Here is a 20,398-nt window from a genome sequence, read left to right on the forward strand (position 1 = left end):
AGATCAGATCATTTCTATCATTACTGCTGAGATTGGTCCCTAACATGCTTAGATGAGGAAAATGGCACTAGATGATGCAATAGCTCTGGTATTGTTTTCCCTTTCTGTTTTCTACTCCTTGTAGAGAGAAAAATGATGCTTGGAAATCTGTCACTGCATTTCCATGCATATCTTTTACAATTTCTGGAAAGGTGTGGGAGGGAAAGTTTATATAGCCTCCAGTCCTCTAATATGATTTTTCTAGAAGGTCCTGTCTAGCCGACCAAATTAAAACAGGCCTGGTCACTCTGTACTTCAGAACATTATGAGAAAAGGGATGGGAGGAGTGAGGGGAAGTGTCCCCATCATTTTCCTAATATGATACAATTAGCCCAAAAATCCTCAGAGCTGTAAAGTTCTGAGCAGCCTGGAACTAGATGCTGATTTCACATGGGGAGGGCTGGCATTAGGCTTCTTAAGCAGACTGTGCAATTGCTTAGGGCCCCAAGCAGCTCCAGAGGACCCCCTATTAATTTAGTATGTGTTGTGTGCAGGGGAGGGTCCTCCAAAATATTCCTGCTTAGGGTCCCCAATGGGCTAGCATGGGCCCTGCACCTGGGTGTAAATGCAGAACAGCGCCTCAGGGTTACACCAGTGTAAATGAGATCAGAACCCTCTGTCCACACCCTCTCCCATCCCATTCCCATCCATGTTTGCAAATTAATTCCTCTTTGGCTGCCTGGGCAGATCCGTGAGTCATGCAAGCAGCAATTCCCCGAAGCCCGCGCTCACCCACATCCCAACACCTCTGCTGCAGAGAGCGGCGGCAGCACAGGTTGGGCGCGGGCTGCGCACAGCGGGGAGGGAGGGCTGGGAGCCGAGGGCGCACCAATGGGGAGGCGCGGTGGGCGAGCGGGGCGGGGCCGGCGCGACGGGCTCGGGCGGGGCTGACTCTCCGCCCGGCGAGCGCTGCAGGTGGGAAGTTGGTGCCGCCGCAGCTCGGCTCTCTCCGGTTCCCGCCGCGTTGGGTGCAGAGCGCGTCAAAGCAGCCCGGGGCGGCGGGAGAGCGCGCGTGCTGAGCCGCGGCTGGGGCTCCCCCGGGCCCCTTGTCCTGGAGAAAGAGGCGCATCGTCCGGAGCGGCAGGAGGAGCTGCTCCCTCGGAGGGCTCAGGTGAGGTGCCTCAGTTTCTTCCCCCCTTCGCCTGCTCCTTGCCCTGCCGAGCCCCGGTTGTTTCTGCACGCCCCGGCCAGCGCCGGATAACGATGCGCAGAAGGACCCGCTCTGCTGTCCTTGGCTTGAGGTCAGTGGGAAAGGCTGGTGGACGTCGGCAGCTTCTGCTTCTCTGCCGGCTGCCTGCCTGCCTTCCCCGGTCTGTTCAGCTGCGGGGATGCCAGGCGCGGACTTCATCCCTGCCCCTGGAAATATCTGCCCGTGCGTTGCCCTGTGCCTGCGGAGCCATAGGTTAAAACAGCTGCTCGGAGCGGGTGTCACATCTCACGCACTCTAGACTGCAGTGGCAACGGGCTGACATGCAGCAGAGCGGCTCTGCGAAGTGCGTCTTCTCCCGGGCACGGGGCTGCAGGAGCAGCGTGATCCTCTAAGCTGGGCTCTAAGCGGTTAACCTGCAGCTCTCAGCAGCCGCCTGATTTCATTGCTTTGATTTTTTCCTTCTGTGCAAACCCCGGCTTTTCTCTCGCTCCCCCGCTAATATGTAGTTTCGAGTTGCTTTGGGGCTTGTCTCTTCACTATCAATAGGAGTTGAGCTGCAAGCGCACTTGCTTTCTGCGTCTCTCCAATGCTGTCAGTTGCTGCGGGGAGCGACGGGCGCGGAGCGCGATCCTCCTTCCCCTCTTTGACTCCCTTCTCCGCTTCTAAAGCGCAAAGGTGAGAGGGTCTCGATCCTGCTCCCACTGAAGCCCACCCTGGGGAAGCTCCCAGAGGCTTCCGCGGGAGCGGGTTCCAGCCAAGCGCAAGTTTGCTCCAGTGGAGCCAATGGTAGTTTGTTTGGTCATTGACTTCACTGCTCCCAAGATCCTGCTCTGGAAGCTTGTGCGCTCTTATTTTGAAGGCTCTGATGCTTTGCAGAAGATTAGGCTGTAGCGTTCTGCATGCTGCCACTGCCAGTCATGGCTGTGCGGTGGGAAACCTTATCATTCAGCAACTGTCTACTGCTGTAAGGGTCTTCTTTGCAATCCCTTGGCTCTGGGGAATGCCGCTCCCCCGTTTATATAATGTGTCCTAATTGAAAGAACCACGGAAGGCGTTTGTGGATATAACGTAGGGGATTGTAGGAGGCTATTTACATCTCCAGCTATTATTAGCATAGGGTGGCTGGAGGAGGGGGGGTGCTAAAGGCTCCCTCCGTAAACTCAGCAGCAATTAACGTTCTTCTTTAGTAAAATCGCTTTGGGATCGGACTGTTTGCGAGAGCGTTTGTGCGCTTTCCTCCTTGGGAAGACAGCGATCTTGTAGGGTTCCTGTAACCTACACTGGGCACGTTGCCTAAGCTAATGGACTTGCTGATTGTCCGAGCGCGTTGCTGAGATGATGACACTTATCGAGCTATTAGTGGCTGGGCGGTTTCATTTCATTGTGGTTAAAAGGAGGCGCGGGTCGTTCAGATGCATTTAAAGGGGAATTTGCTGAAAGTTGTCGTTTCCAGACACACGGCGAGCCTTAAATAGCCGCAGGCGTGGGGTTGTAGCGCACTGATGACTAGCAGAGATCAGAGTACAAAGTTACACACTGAATCAGCAGATTCAAGGTGGGTTTTCTCAGTGACAGGAGCTTGCTGGAGGTTTTAGCAGCATTATACAAACAACTCATTGCCTGGGTGCATGATGCTGATATTACCACATGCATTCTTCTTGACTGATAAAAAGAGCCCGCACTGTACAGGTGGCTCGGACCCAGGACTACAAGGCACTGAGGAACACAATTTTAAATTATTGTCTAGAAAGTTATTTATTTACTGCATATTTAAGCTAATTTGGAGGACTTCAGCTTTTGAGAAGACTACAAATGTTGCATTTCCTAATGAGCTGCAAGCTTTGTGGGTTAAACTGGCAGGGTGGATGCAGTCTTCAGGATTAGATGAAAGCTATATGCTTACTGATTTTTTTTGCCTATTTCTCTGCTTTTTTTTCTTACGGAATATATGTATACTCAATGTTAAATTCTAATTACCCGGTATAAATATTGGAAATGGCCTAACATGAAAATAAGATACATACGTAGTAATATGAATGGATAAATAGAATGAACAACATGATTCTGAAAATCTTCACTTCCACTGCATCAGGAATGAGTTTTTAGGGACAGTGCTGACTTTTAAAAGCATTTTGAAATATATGCGAGTTGTGAAAGATATTGTAGGACTCAATACAATAATATGAGCATTTAGAACTCTGAATTTTGTGTACAGTTCAGCATTGGGAAGCCATTTTTCTAACTTTTCCTGACAAACTATAGGACTCAAGTGTTGTTCAAAATGCTTTTCCACCGTTATTTGATTTGTAAGGGCTATTTTAATATCTGATATTGGCACTTGTGTGTCTGGCGGCAAGCTTTTGCCTCTGGGAGCATAATGGAAAAAGAAGAATCCCTAGATGCCACTATGTATCTCTGTAGAGTTGGGGCTACTCTCCTAATGGAAGTGGTAATAGTCTGTATCCTTTTTTTAAAAAAAGGAAAGCCCGGGCCTTTTTATTTTTTAAAGTTGATTATGGATCAGCTTCCATTTCTTTTACATGAAAAAATCTAACACTTGCTCATTCTTTTGAGCAGATACATGCATCTTGCATAGTACCGGTAATACAAATACCATATACTTCCAATGTATGATTAACTCCTCTTCATGTATAGTTCCTCTCTACTCTTGTATGGATACTTTAGCTCAGGCATTGCTGCTCTTGATCTGAAAATGATGCCCACTCTAGCACTGAGATTTTTTAACATGCAAAACTTTTTGGTTTTGTAATAAATTTTTTTTTTCAAAAGTACTTCTGTAGAACAAACGTCTTTATCTTTGGATTTCATCAGAATGCAAATATCAGGTGTTTAAGAACATTTTTCTATGGACTGTTCCCCTTTTTCCTCCGACTTCTCACCTGGCATTCCGATGTCAGATCACACAAGCTGAGCACTGCACTATTCTATAAATACTGTGCATTCCATTTTGTTTTTCAGGAACGAAGTATGACCACTTCCAGCAAGTGCACTTAATATAAGCTTGTTTGCCAAATGGTCTCATTTTTCCTTGGTTGTAATTATGAGAGGAACATAGGAAAACAGATTAATTGATTTCCACAATACTCCCCCATCCTTGCTGCAATGACATATCCTCCAGCATAAGATTTATTACAGACTCTAAGAGGGAAAATTTTGTAGGAGCCCCTTGTTCAAACATTGGCTGCACACTGCTGCCTAGAACAAGCTTATGAAGGCACTTTGTTATCTAACATAACCTTATCTGCCATTCCAGAACTTCATAACAAACTTACTGGAACATGGAACGACCTTAAAAAGGAATCTTCCAATCTGACGTACGGTGTTCTTGTACTTGGAATGGAAATGCTGCACACAGAACTGACATTTTTAGATTGATGCTTCTAAACTGATTCTCTAAAGAGAGTATAGAGATGGATGGTGCATTTAGGTGGTGGGGGGGATTTTTTGTTTTTGTTTACTAGTGGCAGTACCTATTTGAAGAATGGGTATATTGAGAATTCACAAATTATTATGACCTCTAAATTAGAGATTAAATCAGATTCCATTTTAAATCTAAGGAAAATCACCACTGCTTCAGTCATTTGAGACAGCCTTCATCTTGCTAATAGTCTAGGAAGAGTTTGCTTTCTGACCATTTATGCACACCTTCAGAAGCCCCAGGTTATTAAGACTAACTAAACATTAGTTTGGTGTGCTAAAGCCTGATGACAGATCTGTTTTTAAATTTATTATCTTACATTTTATACAGTATATTTCTTCCATTCAAAAATACTTCAGAGTACTTTATAAATTGTATGCAGGAATCACTTCATCTACTGAAATGCTGTCATCTCTGGAAAGGAATGCAGCAGTAGCCTCTGAGCGCTCCGCAACAATACGCAGCAGCTTAGGACAAGAACTGAGGAATAATATTGAAACTGTAGGGGAAATGTATGCAGGCAGAATATCATGACCTAAGCTAACATTTGGCCTGGGCACTAAGGCTAACACCTCTGTTCTTGCAGAGTTTAATGACAACTGGAGCATTGGTTTAAATTCTGTCAGAAAGATGAGCCCTTTGATTGCACAGTGCCACCTAACGTAGTGCTGGAGTATTGTCTGAGTGCTGACTCAGTGGTAAGATCCTACTGGATCTTACACACACCACCACCTGGGGTATCTTTGGGAGGGTCTGCCAAATACCATCCAGAAGCAATCCTGCTTAGCTTGTGAGATCTGATGACCTTCCAGCCTGAGATAGTGTGGCTGTAGACTAAAACAGTACATTTGGGTTTGAAATTTTTAGCTGCAGATAGAGGAAATTTTGGGATTATCAGTATTTTATTCAGTGTTGCATTTGTTTTATTGAAGGACAATGTAATTGGGTGAGTACCTCCACTTATGCTACATAATGTTCCGATAAATATCAAATATATAAACTGAGGTGGATAGTCTAATATCAAGCTCTGAAGACTTCTCTTGGAGCACTGAGGTATAATTTGAGAGAGGTAAACTAAGCATTACATTATGTACAGCCTGCTGTGTCACATTTTGAATATCCAGAACACTCCATAACAAATTAAAAAACATAATAAGAAAACCAACAAAGTAAAAGAAGCAAAGGCAAACGGGCATCCTTTAAAAAATGGAAGTTAAATCATAGTGAGGAAAATAGAAAGGAGCATAAACTCTGGGAAATGAAGTGTAAAAATATAATTAGGATGGCAAAAAAAGAATTTGAAGAACAGCCAGTCAAAGACTCAAAAAGAAATAGCAATTTTTTTGAAGTACATCAGAAGCAGGAAGCCTGCTAAACAACCAGTGGGACCACTGGACGATCAAGATACTAAGGGAGCACTCAAGGCCATTGTGGAGAAACTAAATGAATTTGTTGCATTGGTCTTCACGGCTGAGGATGTGAGGGAAATTCCCAAACCTGAGCCATTCTTTTTAGGTGACAAATCTGAGGAACTGTCACAGAGTGAGGTGTCCTTAGAGGAGGTTTTGGAACAAATTGATAAACTAAACAGTAATAAGTCACTAGGACCAGATGGTATTCACCCGAGAGTTCTGAAGGAACTAAAATGTGAAATTGCAGAACTACTAACTGTTTATAAGCTATTATTTAAATCAGCTTCTGAACCAAATGACTGGAGGATAGCTAATGTGATGCCAATTTTTAAAAAGGGCTCCAGAGGTGATCCCAGCAATTACAGGCTGGTAATTCTGACTTCAGTACCAGGCAAACTGGTTGAAACTATAGTAAAGAACAAAATTGTCAGACATATAGATGAACATAATTTGTTGGGAAATAGTCAACATGGTTTTTGTAAAGGGAAATCATGCCTCACCAATCTACTAGAATTCTTTGAGGGGGTGATCAAGCATGTGGACAAAGAGGTTCCCATGGATATAGTGTACTTAGATTTTTCAGAAAGCTTTTGACAAGGTCCCTCACCAAAGGCTCTTAAGCAAAGTAAGCTGTCATGGTATAAGAGGGTAGGTCCTCTCATGGATTGGTAACTGGAAGCTAGGAAACAAAGGGTAGGAATAAATGGTCAATTTTCAGACTGGAGAGAGGTAAATAGTGGTGTCCCCAGGGGTCTGTACTGGGACCAGTCCTATTCAACATATTCATAAATGATCTGGAAAAAGGGGTAAACAGCGAGGTGGCAAAATTTGCAGATGATACAAAACTGCTCAAGATAGTTAAGTCCCAGGCAGACTGCAAAGAGCTACAAAAGGATCTCTCAAAACTGGGTGACTGGGCAACCAAATGGTAGATGAAATTCAGTGTTGATAAATGCAAAGTAATGCATGTTGGAAAACCTAATCCCAACTATACATATAAAATGATGGTGTCTAAATTAGCTGTTACCACTCAAGAAAGAGATCTTGGAGTCATTGTGGATCATTCTATGAAAACATCCACTCGATGTGCAGTAGCAGTCAAAAAAGCGAACAGAATGTTTGAATCATTAAGGAAGTAGGGATGTAAACGGTTAACCGATAAGCATCAGACTTATCGGTTTCGGTTAACGATTAAACTCCGCTGCCAACAGAGCCCAGGACTCCGCTTTCCCCCTGGGGGTGGTGGCCAGCAGCTGGGACCCCGCATAAAATGGAGGGGTGATGCTGCAGCACCCCCGCACATCTAGTTCCCCAGTTAAATGTTTAACCGTGTAACCGATAAAATTTTAATTGTTACACGGTTACTTTTTTTAACTACTATTTACACTCCTATAAGATGGGGATAGATAATAAGACAGAAAATATCATTTTGCCTTTATTTAAATCTCTTGAATACTGTGTGCACATGTGGTTCCCTCATCTCAAAAAGATATATTGGAATTGGAAAAGGCACACAAAAGGGCAACAAATTATTAAGGGTACGGAATGTCTTCCATATGAGGAGAGATTAATAAGACTGGGACTTTTCAGGTTGGAAAAGAGATGACTAAGGGGGGGTGGATTATGATTGTGGTCTATAAAATCATGACTGGTGTGGAGAAAGTAAATAAGGAAGTGTTATTTACTCCTCATAACGTGAGAACTAGGGGTCACCAAATGAAATTAATAGGCAGAAGGTTTTAAGCAAAGAGAAGGAAGTATTTTTTTCACATAATGCACAGTTAACCTGTGGAACTTCTTGCCAGAGTATGTTCTGAAGGTAAAGACTATAACAGGGTTCAAAAAAGAACTAGATAAGTTCATGGAGGATTGGTCTTTGAATGGCTATTAGTCAGGAGGGGTAGGGATGGTATCCCTAGCCTCTGTTTGCCAGAAGCTGGGAATGGGCTACAGGGAATAGATCACTTGATGATTACTTGTTCTGTTTATTCCCTCTGGGGCACCTAGCATTGGCCACTGTCAGAAGACAGGATACTGGGCTAGATGGACCTTTGGTCTCACCCAGTATGGCTGTTCTTATCTTCCTGGTTTCTTTTCAAGGCATTGGCATCCTATTCTGACATTGCTTAGCACTTTATTTAAAATTTACATTTGCTAAAGATTCACCACATACAGAAAACATTAATATTATTTGGCAAGGAAAGTTTGTTTGCATAAAGCTTTTTCATTTATTTTAATATTCTGAAGTTGTCTTTACTAATTTAGCTATGACAGTAAATTATTAACATGTTCTATAGTGAAGCTTGCCATTCTTTGGCAGCTCAGACAATAAAAGTAAATCTAAAATCATCAACAATAATAAAGATTTCCATTATCTTCCTTTTCTCTCAAAATATAGGAATATGTAATGGCAGATCCTGCAACTGGACCCTAGTCCCCATGTGAAACAAGTTTCAGGATCAGGGCCTTGTAGTTACTTTGTATTTTTCAGTATAATATTACTGAAAGATGTGCAGTGCAGTTTGATTGTTTTCCTCATTGGCAGCTGACCAAATTGAGTCTGATAGTTAATACTCTGTGTGTCTGTGTGTGTGTGTACTGTATTAACTATGTGTTAGACTGGCATTCTTGCATTTTAGTGGTGTATGATTCATTTCATGTCTTTATTACTCCTACCCATGGGTTAGGATGGATCCAAGATGAATCATACATACATGCATGTATGTCTTGCAGCTAAAAACATTTAAGTGTGAAATAAATGGCTGAAATTTTGCACAACACTTTGAATGCTTACTCTTTTATTTAAGATTTGTGGCGTGATGTATGAGTTACAATTCTTACCACCAAATAGGCTGGGTGGAAATGCAACAAGTAGTACACTTGCACTATATCATGAAGACTGCAAATTGGAATCAGACCCCAGCATAGAAACAAAATAGATATTTCCGACTAAAAAAGATTCTTATGTGGGTTGTGAGTAGAGGGTCCACACTGAAAATAGGAAATAAAAATCCACTATCCTCTAAAACCTTCACAGCTAATTTAATGCCTGGGAAAACTGTGATTTCAGCGTCTGGTGAAGAAGCAATTGACCCTAAAATTGCTGCCTGGAGCTGAACCAACACTTTCAGCTTCATAACCGTTGTCTTGCACAAATGGAGAGGGTGAGGGTGGGGAGAGAGTACATAAGGAGAGCGTGAGAATTAAAAAAAAAAGTCTTAATTGCTCTGTAGATGTAGTCTAATGTATCTCCTTCTTACCACATGCTAGCTGCTTGATTTAGGGTATGTGCAGCAGAAAATGTAGTAGTGACCTAGGTGATGGCCCATGTTTTCATTCCCACTTTCTATCGCTTCTGCAATATTTACAACACTCAGCATCCAAAAATCATAAGATGGCTCAGATTTGAAATTTAAAAAAAATACGTCTCTCTTTTTCACATGCTTTCTGATTTTTTTTAAATGTATTTATTTTAGTGGGAAGCTGCCTATACAAAATTTGTGTGTGATCATCTCAGGTTCAAAACTGAACCTTATATACCAGGGGTAGGCAACCTATGGCATTTGTGCCGAAGGTGGCACGGAAGCTGATTTTCAGTGGCACTCACACTGCCTGGGTCCTGGCCACCAGTCTGGGAGGGCTCTGCATTTTAATTTAATTTTAGATGAAGCTTCGTAAATATTTAAAAAACTTTATTTACTTTATGTACAACAGTAGTTTAGTTATATATTATAGACTTATAGAAAGAGACATTCTAAAAACGTTAAAATGTGTGACTGGCACGCAAAACCTTAAATTAGAGTGAATAAATGAAGATTCGGCACACCGCTTCTGAAAGGTTGCCGACCCCTGTTATAAACTCAGAAATGCAGGCTTCTCTGCTCACTATGTGGGGACTCCATGTAGCCTCTCCTATCCCCTAGGGTGTGGGAAGTTGCTATTCTATCCCTTTCCATCTCTACTTAAATAAGATAGGTGTCAACCCCTCTGATATTCTCCCTCCATGCTTCCCCACAGTCACTTGCCCCCTCTATATCCCTCCATTTCTCCTCACATTCTCCTTCTCTGCCCTACCACATCTCCCTGCATCCCTCCCACCACCTATGCGCTTTCCCTGCACCACTCTGTCAGCTGCTGCTTCCCCATGTTTTTTTGACTCCTCAGTTTCCTGATCATTTTACTAACACATCCACTTATCTGCACCTCTGCATTCTCCTGTCACCTATCTGGCCTTCCCAGAGTGATTAAATGGCCACCATTTTTGCAGGGGGGGAGTCTTGCTTTCACTTGCGTAGGCTGAGAGGAGATGATAATTCTTGCTGAGCACAGCCTGTTGCTTCAGTCCTATGGACAGTAGTGGTAGACAGTAGCCATTCTGGATAGGGGCAGAATGTCAAGCTTGAATGTAGAAATCAGAAGTTAATGAGAAATCTTTCACAAAAAAAGTTCACAAGACCATCAGCAGAATTCTGAAAGTTGGCAATACTGCTTCCTCCTTCGCCCTGCTGCATTCTCCAAGAAAATTTGTTGGCTAGCAAGCTGGCAAATATATTCTCAATTAAGTTTGTGTGTGGAGGGGGCAGGGAGCGCGGGGGGAACACAGTTGAGAGTATTTGCTAATTTTATTTTTATGGGTGGAAAGCAAGGAAGGTAAATGTGGGAGATCTCTCACACTCATTGCTTTGGGGGAAAATAGTGAACTACTTGTCTTGTCACTTCTTCTGGGAGCATAAACTACTGGAACAAACCTATATTTTTAAGAAAATGAGGTGTGAGCAATCAGGGTCTTTCATTTTTAGTCTGTTGCAGTGCAGCCAGTGGCACTGAAGTACATACTTCAGACAAACAGTAATTCTTGCCACAGTTGGCTACCTCTTAGTTCTATTTCCAGTATAATATTAGGTACTGACACTTGTAGCCTTTTCATTATAGACATGAATGGGAATTCACAGTTTTGTACTTGCCACAAACTGTGGCCATAGTTTTGCATCTACAGTTCATTCATGCTTTTCCTAGTCATTCTCTTGTGGGTCCAAACTGAGTTCAAAATTGCACCTGAAAAAATATAAGCCTGATGTTAAAAATGTAGTAGCCCATGAGCAGGTTGAACTCTTTATTTGGGTCACTTGCTCTGGGTTCATGACTGGTGTGCTGGGGTGTGTGTGGCTGCACCCACTGACTTAAAGTAATAATAACCAAATACATGGTTTCTGCTTGGAGCACACATAGTATAAAAATTGCTTCTGCACCACTGTTCATGACACAGGCACATTACAACTTTTGGTGATAGATTTCAATTATGTCCTTAAAACATGGATTGAGCAATGTTTTTTTCACATTCCTCTCTTTAATACTTATTGGATTGGAAAGTAAAACATTTAACGTTCGCTCATGGTCGCATACAAACTAGAACGTAGATGTAAAGAGCTTTTACTTATTATGCCTATTATGCTGAAGCTGTTTGTGAAGATATAGCTAAGGTTGTGTTCAAATGTAGACAGAATGACTTGCTCAGAACACCTGATGTTAGAGAAAATCTTGTTGCTGCAACAGCCCAGAATTCTTCTGGCTCTAGTAAAATGGGTTGTGTCTGACCGTTACATAGTTATTGTGAAAGAAATCACTGATGAACAAGGTGAAACATACATGTGTGTGTGACTGACTAACCATTGTCTATTGAATACAAATATGATGGCCTCATTTCATAATATAATCTATGGTTCAAGAATCTGGTAGTAACTCTGGTTCTTGATGTTACAAATCCTGTGGCAGATTAGTAGTAATCTATTACAATTTATATATCATTTCACTTCAAAGTGCTTTGTTTCATTTCAGCCACCAGCTAAATGTATTTACTTGTGGGATGAAATGTGGCAGTTTTATAACAGCGTTTTAGGAACAGAAATGACAAACACAGTTTCAAGTTAAAAATGCATAGGCAATCCAGGTAGGTAAAATGTACTAATCTGTATTTTAGTCAAATTGGCCTACAGCCAAGACACTAAACTGACACCTCTTTTTGCAAAGTGTCATGGGCAAGGCCAAAGTAGTGGATGGATGCAAGTGGTATAGGGAGTACAAAGGGAGTTGCGGTAAAACATTTGCTTGAAGTGGTCAAAACAATGTATCAATATGCTATCTGTTTGCTTCTTGTAACTTGTCTCTTTTCGCTCACCATTATATACACCGGGGGGGGGGGGGGAATTTTTGGCCTGAGGGCCACATCTGGGTATGGAAATTGTATGGCAGGCCATGAATACTCATGAAATTGGGGATTGGGGTGAGGGCTCTGGCTGGGAGTGAGAGCTCTGGGGTGGGGATGGGGGGTTGAGGGTGCAGGAGGGTGCTCTGGGCTGGGACTGAGGGGTTTGGGGGGGTGGGAGGGGGATCATGGCTGGATCAGGGATTTGGGGTACAGAGCGGCACTTACCTCAAACAGCTCCAAAAAGCAGTGGCACGTCCCTCCTCCGGCTTCTACGTGGAGGCGTGGCCAGGTGGCTCTATGTGCTGCCCTGTCCGCAGGTGCCGCCCCTGCAGCTCCCATTGGCTATGGTTCGCAGCCAATGGGAGCTGTGGGGGCAGTGTGCTGAGCGCCTTGGCTACCCCTATGCATAGGAGCCAGAGTGGGGACATGCCACTGCTTCTGAGAGCCGTGCGAAGTGAGGCAAGCCCCAGACCCCACTCCCCGGTGGGAGCTCGAGGGCCGGATGTGGCCCCTGGGCCATAGTTTGCCCCACCCTGGTATACACCAATATTCTTTACTTCCATAGTAGTAGCCGTTGGAGGTACGGGAGGGGGGAGGTGATGAAAAGTGACTCAGCAACTGCCATCCATAGGAGTGTTTGAGTATTAGTGATGTTTGCTGGTTACAGTCTCCTTAGAGCCAGTAGATTATTTTCCCCCCGTTGGCCCATTAAGGACATTATTTCAGCACCAAGTCAGAGGGAAAAAGTACCACCTTTTGCATTGCCAGTTCTGCTTTTTGCAGTGCTTTGAGTCCTCTGGACATATAAACACTGATCATGCCAGATTCTGCTTATCTTGTGAGATCTGATTAGATCCCAGCCCAATATAGAGACAATGCGGCCTATTATAGTGCTTTAAACTTGACACTTAAAAACACACCCCTGAGCTCAGCAAGTTTCAGTGCTGTAAAGTGCCAGTGTAGACAATGCAGCAACGCTGGGAGCCGCGCCCCTCATGGAAGTGGTTTTTTTAGAGCACTGGGAGCTCTCTCCCAGCGCTGTGCCGCGACCACACCAGCCACTTTAAAGTGCTGCTGTGTAGACTAGCCCTTGATTTGAAGAATTTGGGCAGGCCGGGAAGATTATTACAAATCTCTGACAACAGATTAGACAAACTTTATCTTTTTGGCTCATTTTCAGTATTGGCAGTTTCTTGTGGTACAGGCAAACTGTGGTGATCAAATCATTAGTATAATAAAGCTAGTATTTCTTGTCCTCCTCCTTTCCATTAGAGTCCATGTTTTCTTTATCTGGCATAGTAACTCTGCACTTAGTATCTCTAATTCTCGCTTAGATAATCTGATTGTTTCTGGAATTCATCTAGGAATACAGACTTTGCTCTGCTGTTATATACACACAAAATATTCTGGTTAGTCAGAGATGCATCTAGAAATTTGTACAGTGTCTCAAAATAATTCCATCCCCCAAATTAAAAAACAAAATGCATTCTAGTTAACTATTTCAGGATATATTTTAAATTTATTTTTCTTAAATACTGCAGGTGCATTCTATTAGGCAACTTGCTAGCTGGAGCTAAGAGTGAAATTATACTTCCCTGAATACAAGAGCTCTATCGACCTACAAAATCATTGATGGGGTAGGGTAAGCTTTAATGGGAAAGACTTTTCTGGATGATTTTTTTGGCCATACAAGTACTTTTTGACCGCTCCAGTCAATGGAAAACCTGCATTATTTTGACTCTGGTTACCACATAACTGTTGAAATTACCAACATTCAGGATGGATGTGATAACTTCTTATAGATAAGGAGTGGGTGAAATCCAGTGGCTTTCAGTTTCACAAAGCTTTTGCATATATTTCTAGCCCCCAGTAAATCCGTTCACAAGAGATAGGATCCTGAAAATTACCATTTGGTGTGGTCCTAGGTCTGTTTAATTCTGTCCTAATAAATAGTATATCTCAGTATTCAAGGGGCTAGCTCAGAGGCGGATTTACAGTAGAACACAGGGTGCCCTGGCATGGGGCCCCCCAACAACAGGGGGGCCCAGGGCCAGGCAGCTGTGGGGGCAGAAGCTTGGTCCTGCTGGCTCCTGGGGCTCCTGCTGCAGGCTCTGCACCCACCAGTAGCCAAGCTCCCCGCTTCCCCATCTCCTCCCTGCCTCCTCCGGCGAGTGTGCTGCATTCCCACCCCTCCTCCCCAGCGCTTCCCCCCCCCCACTCAAACAGCTGTTTGCCAGTGCTCAGGTTGCTCTGGGAGGGAGGGGGAGAAGAGGCAGGGGCGGGGCCTTGGGGAAGGGGGTAGAATTGGGGCAGGGCTGAGCAAAGGCGGGGCCCCTACACTCCCTCTACCCATACACATACCCCCCACACTGTGAACTACTCAGGGCAGGGGGCTGGGAGCACCCCCACCTATACCCCCGCCCTGACTCCTGCACCTCTGACACATACCCAGCCCCACCACACCCCATGCCCTGACTCCTCCACCCCCCCATCTCTACCCTCACCTGAGCACCAAATGGGATCTCCTGAACGCCCCCCCCCCCACCTGCATCCCTTGCGCCAAATGGGAGCTACCCCAGGTAAGCGCTCCAAACCCCAATCTCCTGCCCAACCCTGAGCCCCCTCCTGCATCCTAACTCCTGGCCAGACCCTGCACCCCAACCCCCAGTCCACTCCTGCACCCTAACTCCCAGACCCTGCACCTCCAGTCCTGAGTCCTTCACCCCCCTCACACACACCCCGTCCCCTGCACTCCCTGAATCCTGCACCCCCCTCACACACTCCCAGCCCGGACTCCTGCATCCCCCCACACCTCCAGCCCCCTGCCCACCCTGACTCCTGTACCTTCCCCCACATCCCCACCTGCACCCCTCGCACAAAATGGGAACTGCCCCAGATAAGCTCTCCACACCCTAACCCCCTGCCCCAGCCCTGAGCCACCTCTCACACACTAACTCCTGGCCAGACCTGCACTCCAGCCCCCAGCCTGCTCCTGCATCCTAACTTCCTCCCAGGCCCTGCACCCCCAGCCCTGAATCCCCTCTCCCACCCTAAGTCCTGGCCAGACCCGGCATCCCAACATTGTTTTTACATTTCTGTTTATAAAGTGCTCTTATCCAAAGCGCTTTGTAGCGTTAGCTACCTATTGTAAACAATATTTGGAAAGATCATTAAGTGGGCTGCCGAGACCCTCCGTGATTTTCAAGTGGTCTGTGGAAAAATAAGTTAGACTACAAAAACAATCAAGGTACCTCACTTTATTTTCATTTACTTCCTATTACTTGTAGGAGGAGGATGAAGGAAAAAAAGAATGAAAAACAGGGGCGGGGGAGAGATAAGAGAGAATGTTCTTTTTCTTGGCTGGGTCCCAAAGAGGGGCCCCAAAAATGAAGCTGAGCACAGGGCCCCACTAACTCTAAATTCCCCGCTGAGTTAGGTATGTGTATTATCTGTGAAAATGGCATTCCTTTTCTATGCACCGTGTAGATGCAGTCTTTGCTGCCTAGAATTATCAGATGAAAAGAATACAAGTAAAAGATACATTATTCTTCTAAAGCCTCATTATGATGTCATCTTTGACAGACCACTACTAAATCTTAATTTTTTTCAGTGCTAAACTATGCCATCATGTTTCTTTGGGACTGGATTATTTTATGGAGAGAATTTTTCTGTGTTCAATCCAGTCAGTCAATTGATGGTTTACATTACAGAATGGTTTCTAATTTAATGTTTGTTTTTTACATAAAAAATGACATTGTTATTGAATTACTAAATTGCTTTTCTTTTTCTTTTCTGTTTTTACCAATTGTTATGACTGACTGCAACATGAACCTGATACATTGGATGAAACTCTGGCACATGGAATGTGGATAATTTTGGGGTGAGTCTTAAAATCATCTTAAAGTCATTGATTTTTTTTCTCTTCTCAGTGGAAGGAAAAGAGCATTAGTAAACTTGGATTGGATTTAATTAGAGCTCTAGTTTGTGGGCCCCAAAAAACTGCATGAGTGTAGAAGCAAGATGCAACTTTTATTGAATCTGATGTTTATGTGGGTTGGGTCTATTTTTTCCCGTAAGCTCTGTTTTGATATTGGCAGAAATGTGGAAGATAACATTAAGAGGATTAATTCTAAATGATGATTTTTTTAATGAGCTTTAATATTTATCACTCTTGTGTAATTGTTGACATGAAAATATTTTCTAAACTATTCTATGAAGCTTACAAACAATTGATTGCCCCTAAGGTTCCCTAGGTTTATACTATTGCTTCTGTAAACCATTCAAAGAAAAAATTTATTCATTGTGTGACTTTTCAGAAATATACGGTGCAAATCAATTAATTTTCTCATAATACCACTGTTCCTTGTGGCATGAATCCCTAGAAGAGGTATATAATGTTGTTGACTTGTTTGTATTAAATACTGTACCACATTCTTGTGTATGTAAAGGATTTCCAACCCAGCTAGTCTCTGTGAGGTTGTTTAAAAGTAATGCAGCATAGCTACTCCATGTTCTTCACACAAATTGAGGGTAGAATACCAATGCCAAGGTAACTGATTTCGCTCTGCAGATGAGGCTAGCATATCTAGCATTCTGGACTTTCAGTTAAAGGTGGTTAGACTGCTGCAGATAAAACCATTTGTTGCAACCATATCAGCCAAGAGACCCATTCCAGAAACATGTTTGGAATTCTTAATATTCACTCAGAATTGTTATAGGAGTAAGGTTGCCTCTTTGAAAGACTTAACTCAAAATGTTTTTCTGTTTTAGAAAGCTTTAAACATAACTCTTGGAATTATCAATGTGACTCTTATTTTGATAGACATTGTGACACAACAGCATGAATCATTCATTTAGGGCTAACAGATTGAGTTTTATAACTAGTGGGCACAATTCAGGAAAGCATCTCAGATCTGAACAGAGATGAGCATCATCAATGATTTAGATAAAGGCATAGAGAATACACATAAAGTTTGTGGATGATACCAAGATGAGAGGGGATGCAAGTGATTTTGGAGGATAGGATTTTAATACAAAATAGTCTGGACAAACGAGAGAAATGGTCTGAAGTAAATAGGATGAAATTCAATATGGCCAAATGCAAAGCACTCCACTTAGGAAGGAACGATCAGTTGCACACATACAAAATGGGAAATGACTGCCTAGGAAGGAGTACTGCAGAAAGGTATCTGGAGGTTATAGTGGATCACAAGCTAAATATGAGTCAACAGTATAACACTGTTGCAAGAAAGGCAAACATCATTCTGGTATGTATTAGCAGGAATCGTATAAGCAAGACATGAGAAGTAATTCTTTGGCTCTACTCAGTGCTGATTAGGCCTCAACTGGAGTATTGTGTCCAGTTCTAAACCTCACATTTCAGGAAAGATGTGGACAAATTGGAGAAAACACAGAGAAGAGCAACAAAAATGATTAAAGGTCTAGGAAACATGACCTATGAGGGAAGATTGAAAAATTTGGTTTGATTAGTCTGGAGAAGAGAAGACTGAGAGGCGGCATAACAGTTTTCAAGTACATGAAAGGTCGTTACAAGGAGGAGGGAGGAGAAAAATTGTACTCTTACCCTCTGAAGATCGGACAAGAAGCAATGGGCTTAAATTGCAGCAATGACAATTTAGGTTGGACATTAGGAGAAACTTCATAACTGTCTGGGTAGTTTAGTTAAGCACTGGAATAAATTGCCTAGGGAAGTTGTGGAATCTCCATCATTGGAGATTTTTAAGAGCAGGTTAGAAAAACACCTGTCAGGGATGGTCTAGATAATATTTAATCCTGCCATCGGTGCAGGGGACTGGACTAGATGATCTCTTGTGATCCCTTCCAGTCCCATGATTCTATAAGCATGTGCTTTTCTGAATTAGAGCCATAAAACATAACCATAAATTCAAAAGTGGGATCTTCTAGATTTCCCACTAAAATGCAAGTAGTGTGGAAATGCTTCTGTTCTGATGTTTTAATTCTCTGTTAAATGTGCACAGACTTTGTCATTAGCCGCTCTTTGATGTATTGTAGTTGGATTTAGTTATTTGTAAATTAACTCCCTTTCTCATTGATTTCTATCTGATATGCACCAAAGATCTCTCTCCCATCCCCTCTTCAGATGCCTAGGTCTTAGAAGCAGAGGGAGATTATCTGGGCTACTTCTAATACAACAGAAGAGGTTAGTTGTGGCTTCTATCAGAGCTCATCAGCTAGAGGGGATTGCTCAGAACCATTACAGAACCCCGACTTGTCACTCCCCCTTTTCACTGACTAAACCGGTTCCATCCATGGACTCCCCACCCCTGCTGGCCTGGGGGCAAGAGAGTGAAGGACAAGAACCCCATTTGGAGAAGACAAACATGGCTTTTTATAGAATTTCCTAATAAAAATTGACAAATTTATTTTTTGTTGTACCTTTCCAGGGTAATGCCTCTTAATCCCTTTTTATTGACCCTGTGCTCATGCTGCAGAGCTTTTTGTCTTAAGGCAGTAATATGAGTTCAGGGTCCTGGAGTGTAATGACCTTAATCATTTTCCATATGTTGTTTCATGCTGGGTGAACATACGTTGCACTGCTACTTCTTCTCATGGATACCTGTTATTCCTCAGAAATGTAGCTAAAAATGCAGTTAAGTGGCCTTCTGCATGACTGATGCAAAGTAATTTCATAACTGAGTAGCAGTGGGCTCTGTAAATGAGCTGCTTCAGATTCCCCTTCTTTGATGTGCTAAGAAGCCTTCATCAACTTCAGAGAGTAATGACTCCTGTGCCCAGGAATATGTTGCATATTTTCTCTGCTATACATACTAATAAATCCTCAAGTCTAAGAACTATTGAAATATATTGTTCACTACCAAACTTCAGCAGGTATTTCATTTTACTTTTAGGCTACCTTAGTTAATATTTTACAATGTAAAAGTATAACTGACCATTCATATGCTGCATATACAGATGCAACATTTAATACTTTGTTTTGTGGGGCAGAGGTGCTTCCTCATACTGTTATAACTAATGATGATTAAAATGGACAAACTTTATTTCATCTAGTTTTCATTGTTGTAGTTTTGATTATATCTGGGGCTGAGAAAAAGCAATCTGGTTATATTTGAATGTCACCAAAATACAATACATTTATTACAAAAATGTAACAATTAGAAGAGCCCGAGGCTTGGTAAACAAGCTAAGTGGCAGGGGAGTGTTGTATGTCTGGTAACAGCATGGTTCGTTAGTGGTTCTGAATAAAGTTCACTTTAAGCACTCTCTCACAACAGAAATGTGATATACCACAAAATCCATGCCAAACTATTGGCACACCTGGCAGCCTTTACTCATTCAGCTGCTGCCTTGAAATCTTATATGCTCCTTGCTTTCTTGTGGTCAAAGAATTCTTGGCAGTCTGATCTTGAAGAGAATCCTAGGTTATCTGGTGTGAAAGCTGTAGTCAAACCAGCTATGGTAACGAGGATACAAGAGGGTTTTGTGGTGGTGGTGGTTTGTTTTTTGTGCCTAACTGAAATGCCTTTATAAGGCATTTTTAAATGGTGGGTTCTCAGCACTTTCTGAACACTGGGCTTCTTTAAGGTGTCTCAGGTTAGGCATGGAGAATTGCTAGTTACATTTGAAAACTTTGAACCTAAGATCTTCTGAGATCCTATGAGAGAGAGCTATTGGGATATCAGCAAATGTAAGATGCAGATTGTTTTGGGAGGAAAAGGGTGTTGGTGACTTCATAGAAAATGTGTGAGTTGGTGGTTGTGTGGAATCAACCGGAGCACAGGTTGTAAAAGGAGGGAGGGGAAGAGAACTGGGAATGGATTGGGAGGCTAAATGGATGGAAGAAATGAGATTTCAGGAAGAATTTGCACATTGTAAGGTGCAAAGTTGGAATCTGGAGGGGAAGAGACTTCCTAGCAACTCGTATAAACTCTGAATAAGCATCCAAACCTTAGGAAGGTGACCTATCCAAACGGAGCCACTCCACCAAATGCTTTGAATTCAGTTACCACGGGAAAGAATAGAAAGCCTGAGGATACTTCATTTGTTAGAAACATGTTAAATTGTCCATCTCTTTTTTTTTGTTGTTTTTTGTTTTTTGAACTGCTTGAATTAAACAGATTTTGTTTTGTTTTGTGAAGGGGCCTAGGATAATT

General features: G+C 42.9%; 1 protein-coding gene across 13 annotated transcripts in view; it reads left to right on the top strand.

Moving 5' to 3' along the window:
• Positions 1 to 624: 624 nt before the first annotated feature.
• Positions 625 to 20,398, top strand: part of EPB41L3 (erythrocyte membrane protein band 4.1 like 3) — a 201,346-nt gene continuing 181,572 nt past the window's right edge. For 11 of the 13 annotated variants that reach the window (XM_039521897.1, XM_039521898.1, XM_039521903.1 and 8 more), the window contains exon 1: positions 625 to 814. In XM_039521897.1, coding sequence (XP_039377831.1) covers positions 640 to 814 — 175 coding nt within the window. In that variant the 5' untranslated portion in view covers positions 625 to 639. Of the gene's footprint in view, positions 815 to 934; positions 1,151 to 20,398 lie in introns of those variants that run through there. The other 2 variants (XM_039521914.1, XM_039521909.1) reach the window with 2 other exon arrangements.

The sequence above is a fragment of the Mauremys reevesii genome, linkage group 2 (assembly GCF_016161935.1).
Source record: "Mauremys reevesii isolate NIE-2019 linkage group 2, ASM1616193v1, whole genome shotgun sequence".
Classification (NCBI taxonomy): domain Eukaryota; kingdom Metazoa; phylum Chordata; order Testudines; family Geoemydidae; genus Mauremys; species Mauremys reevesii.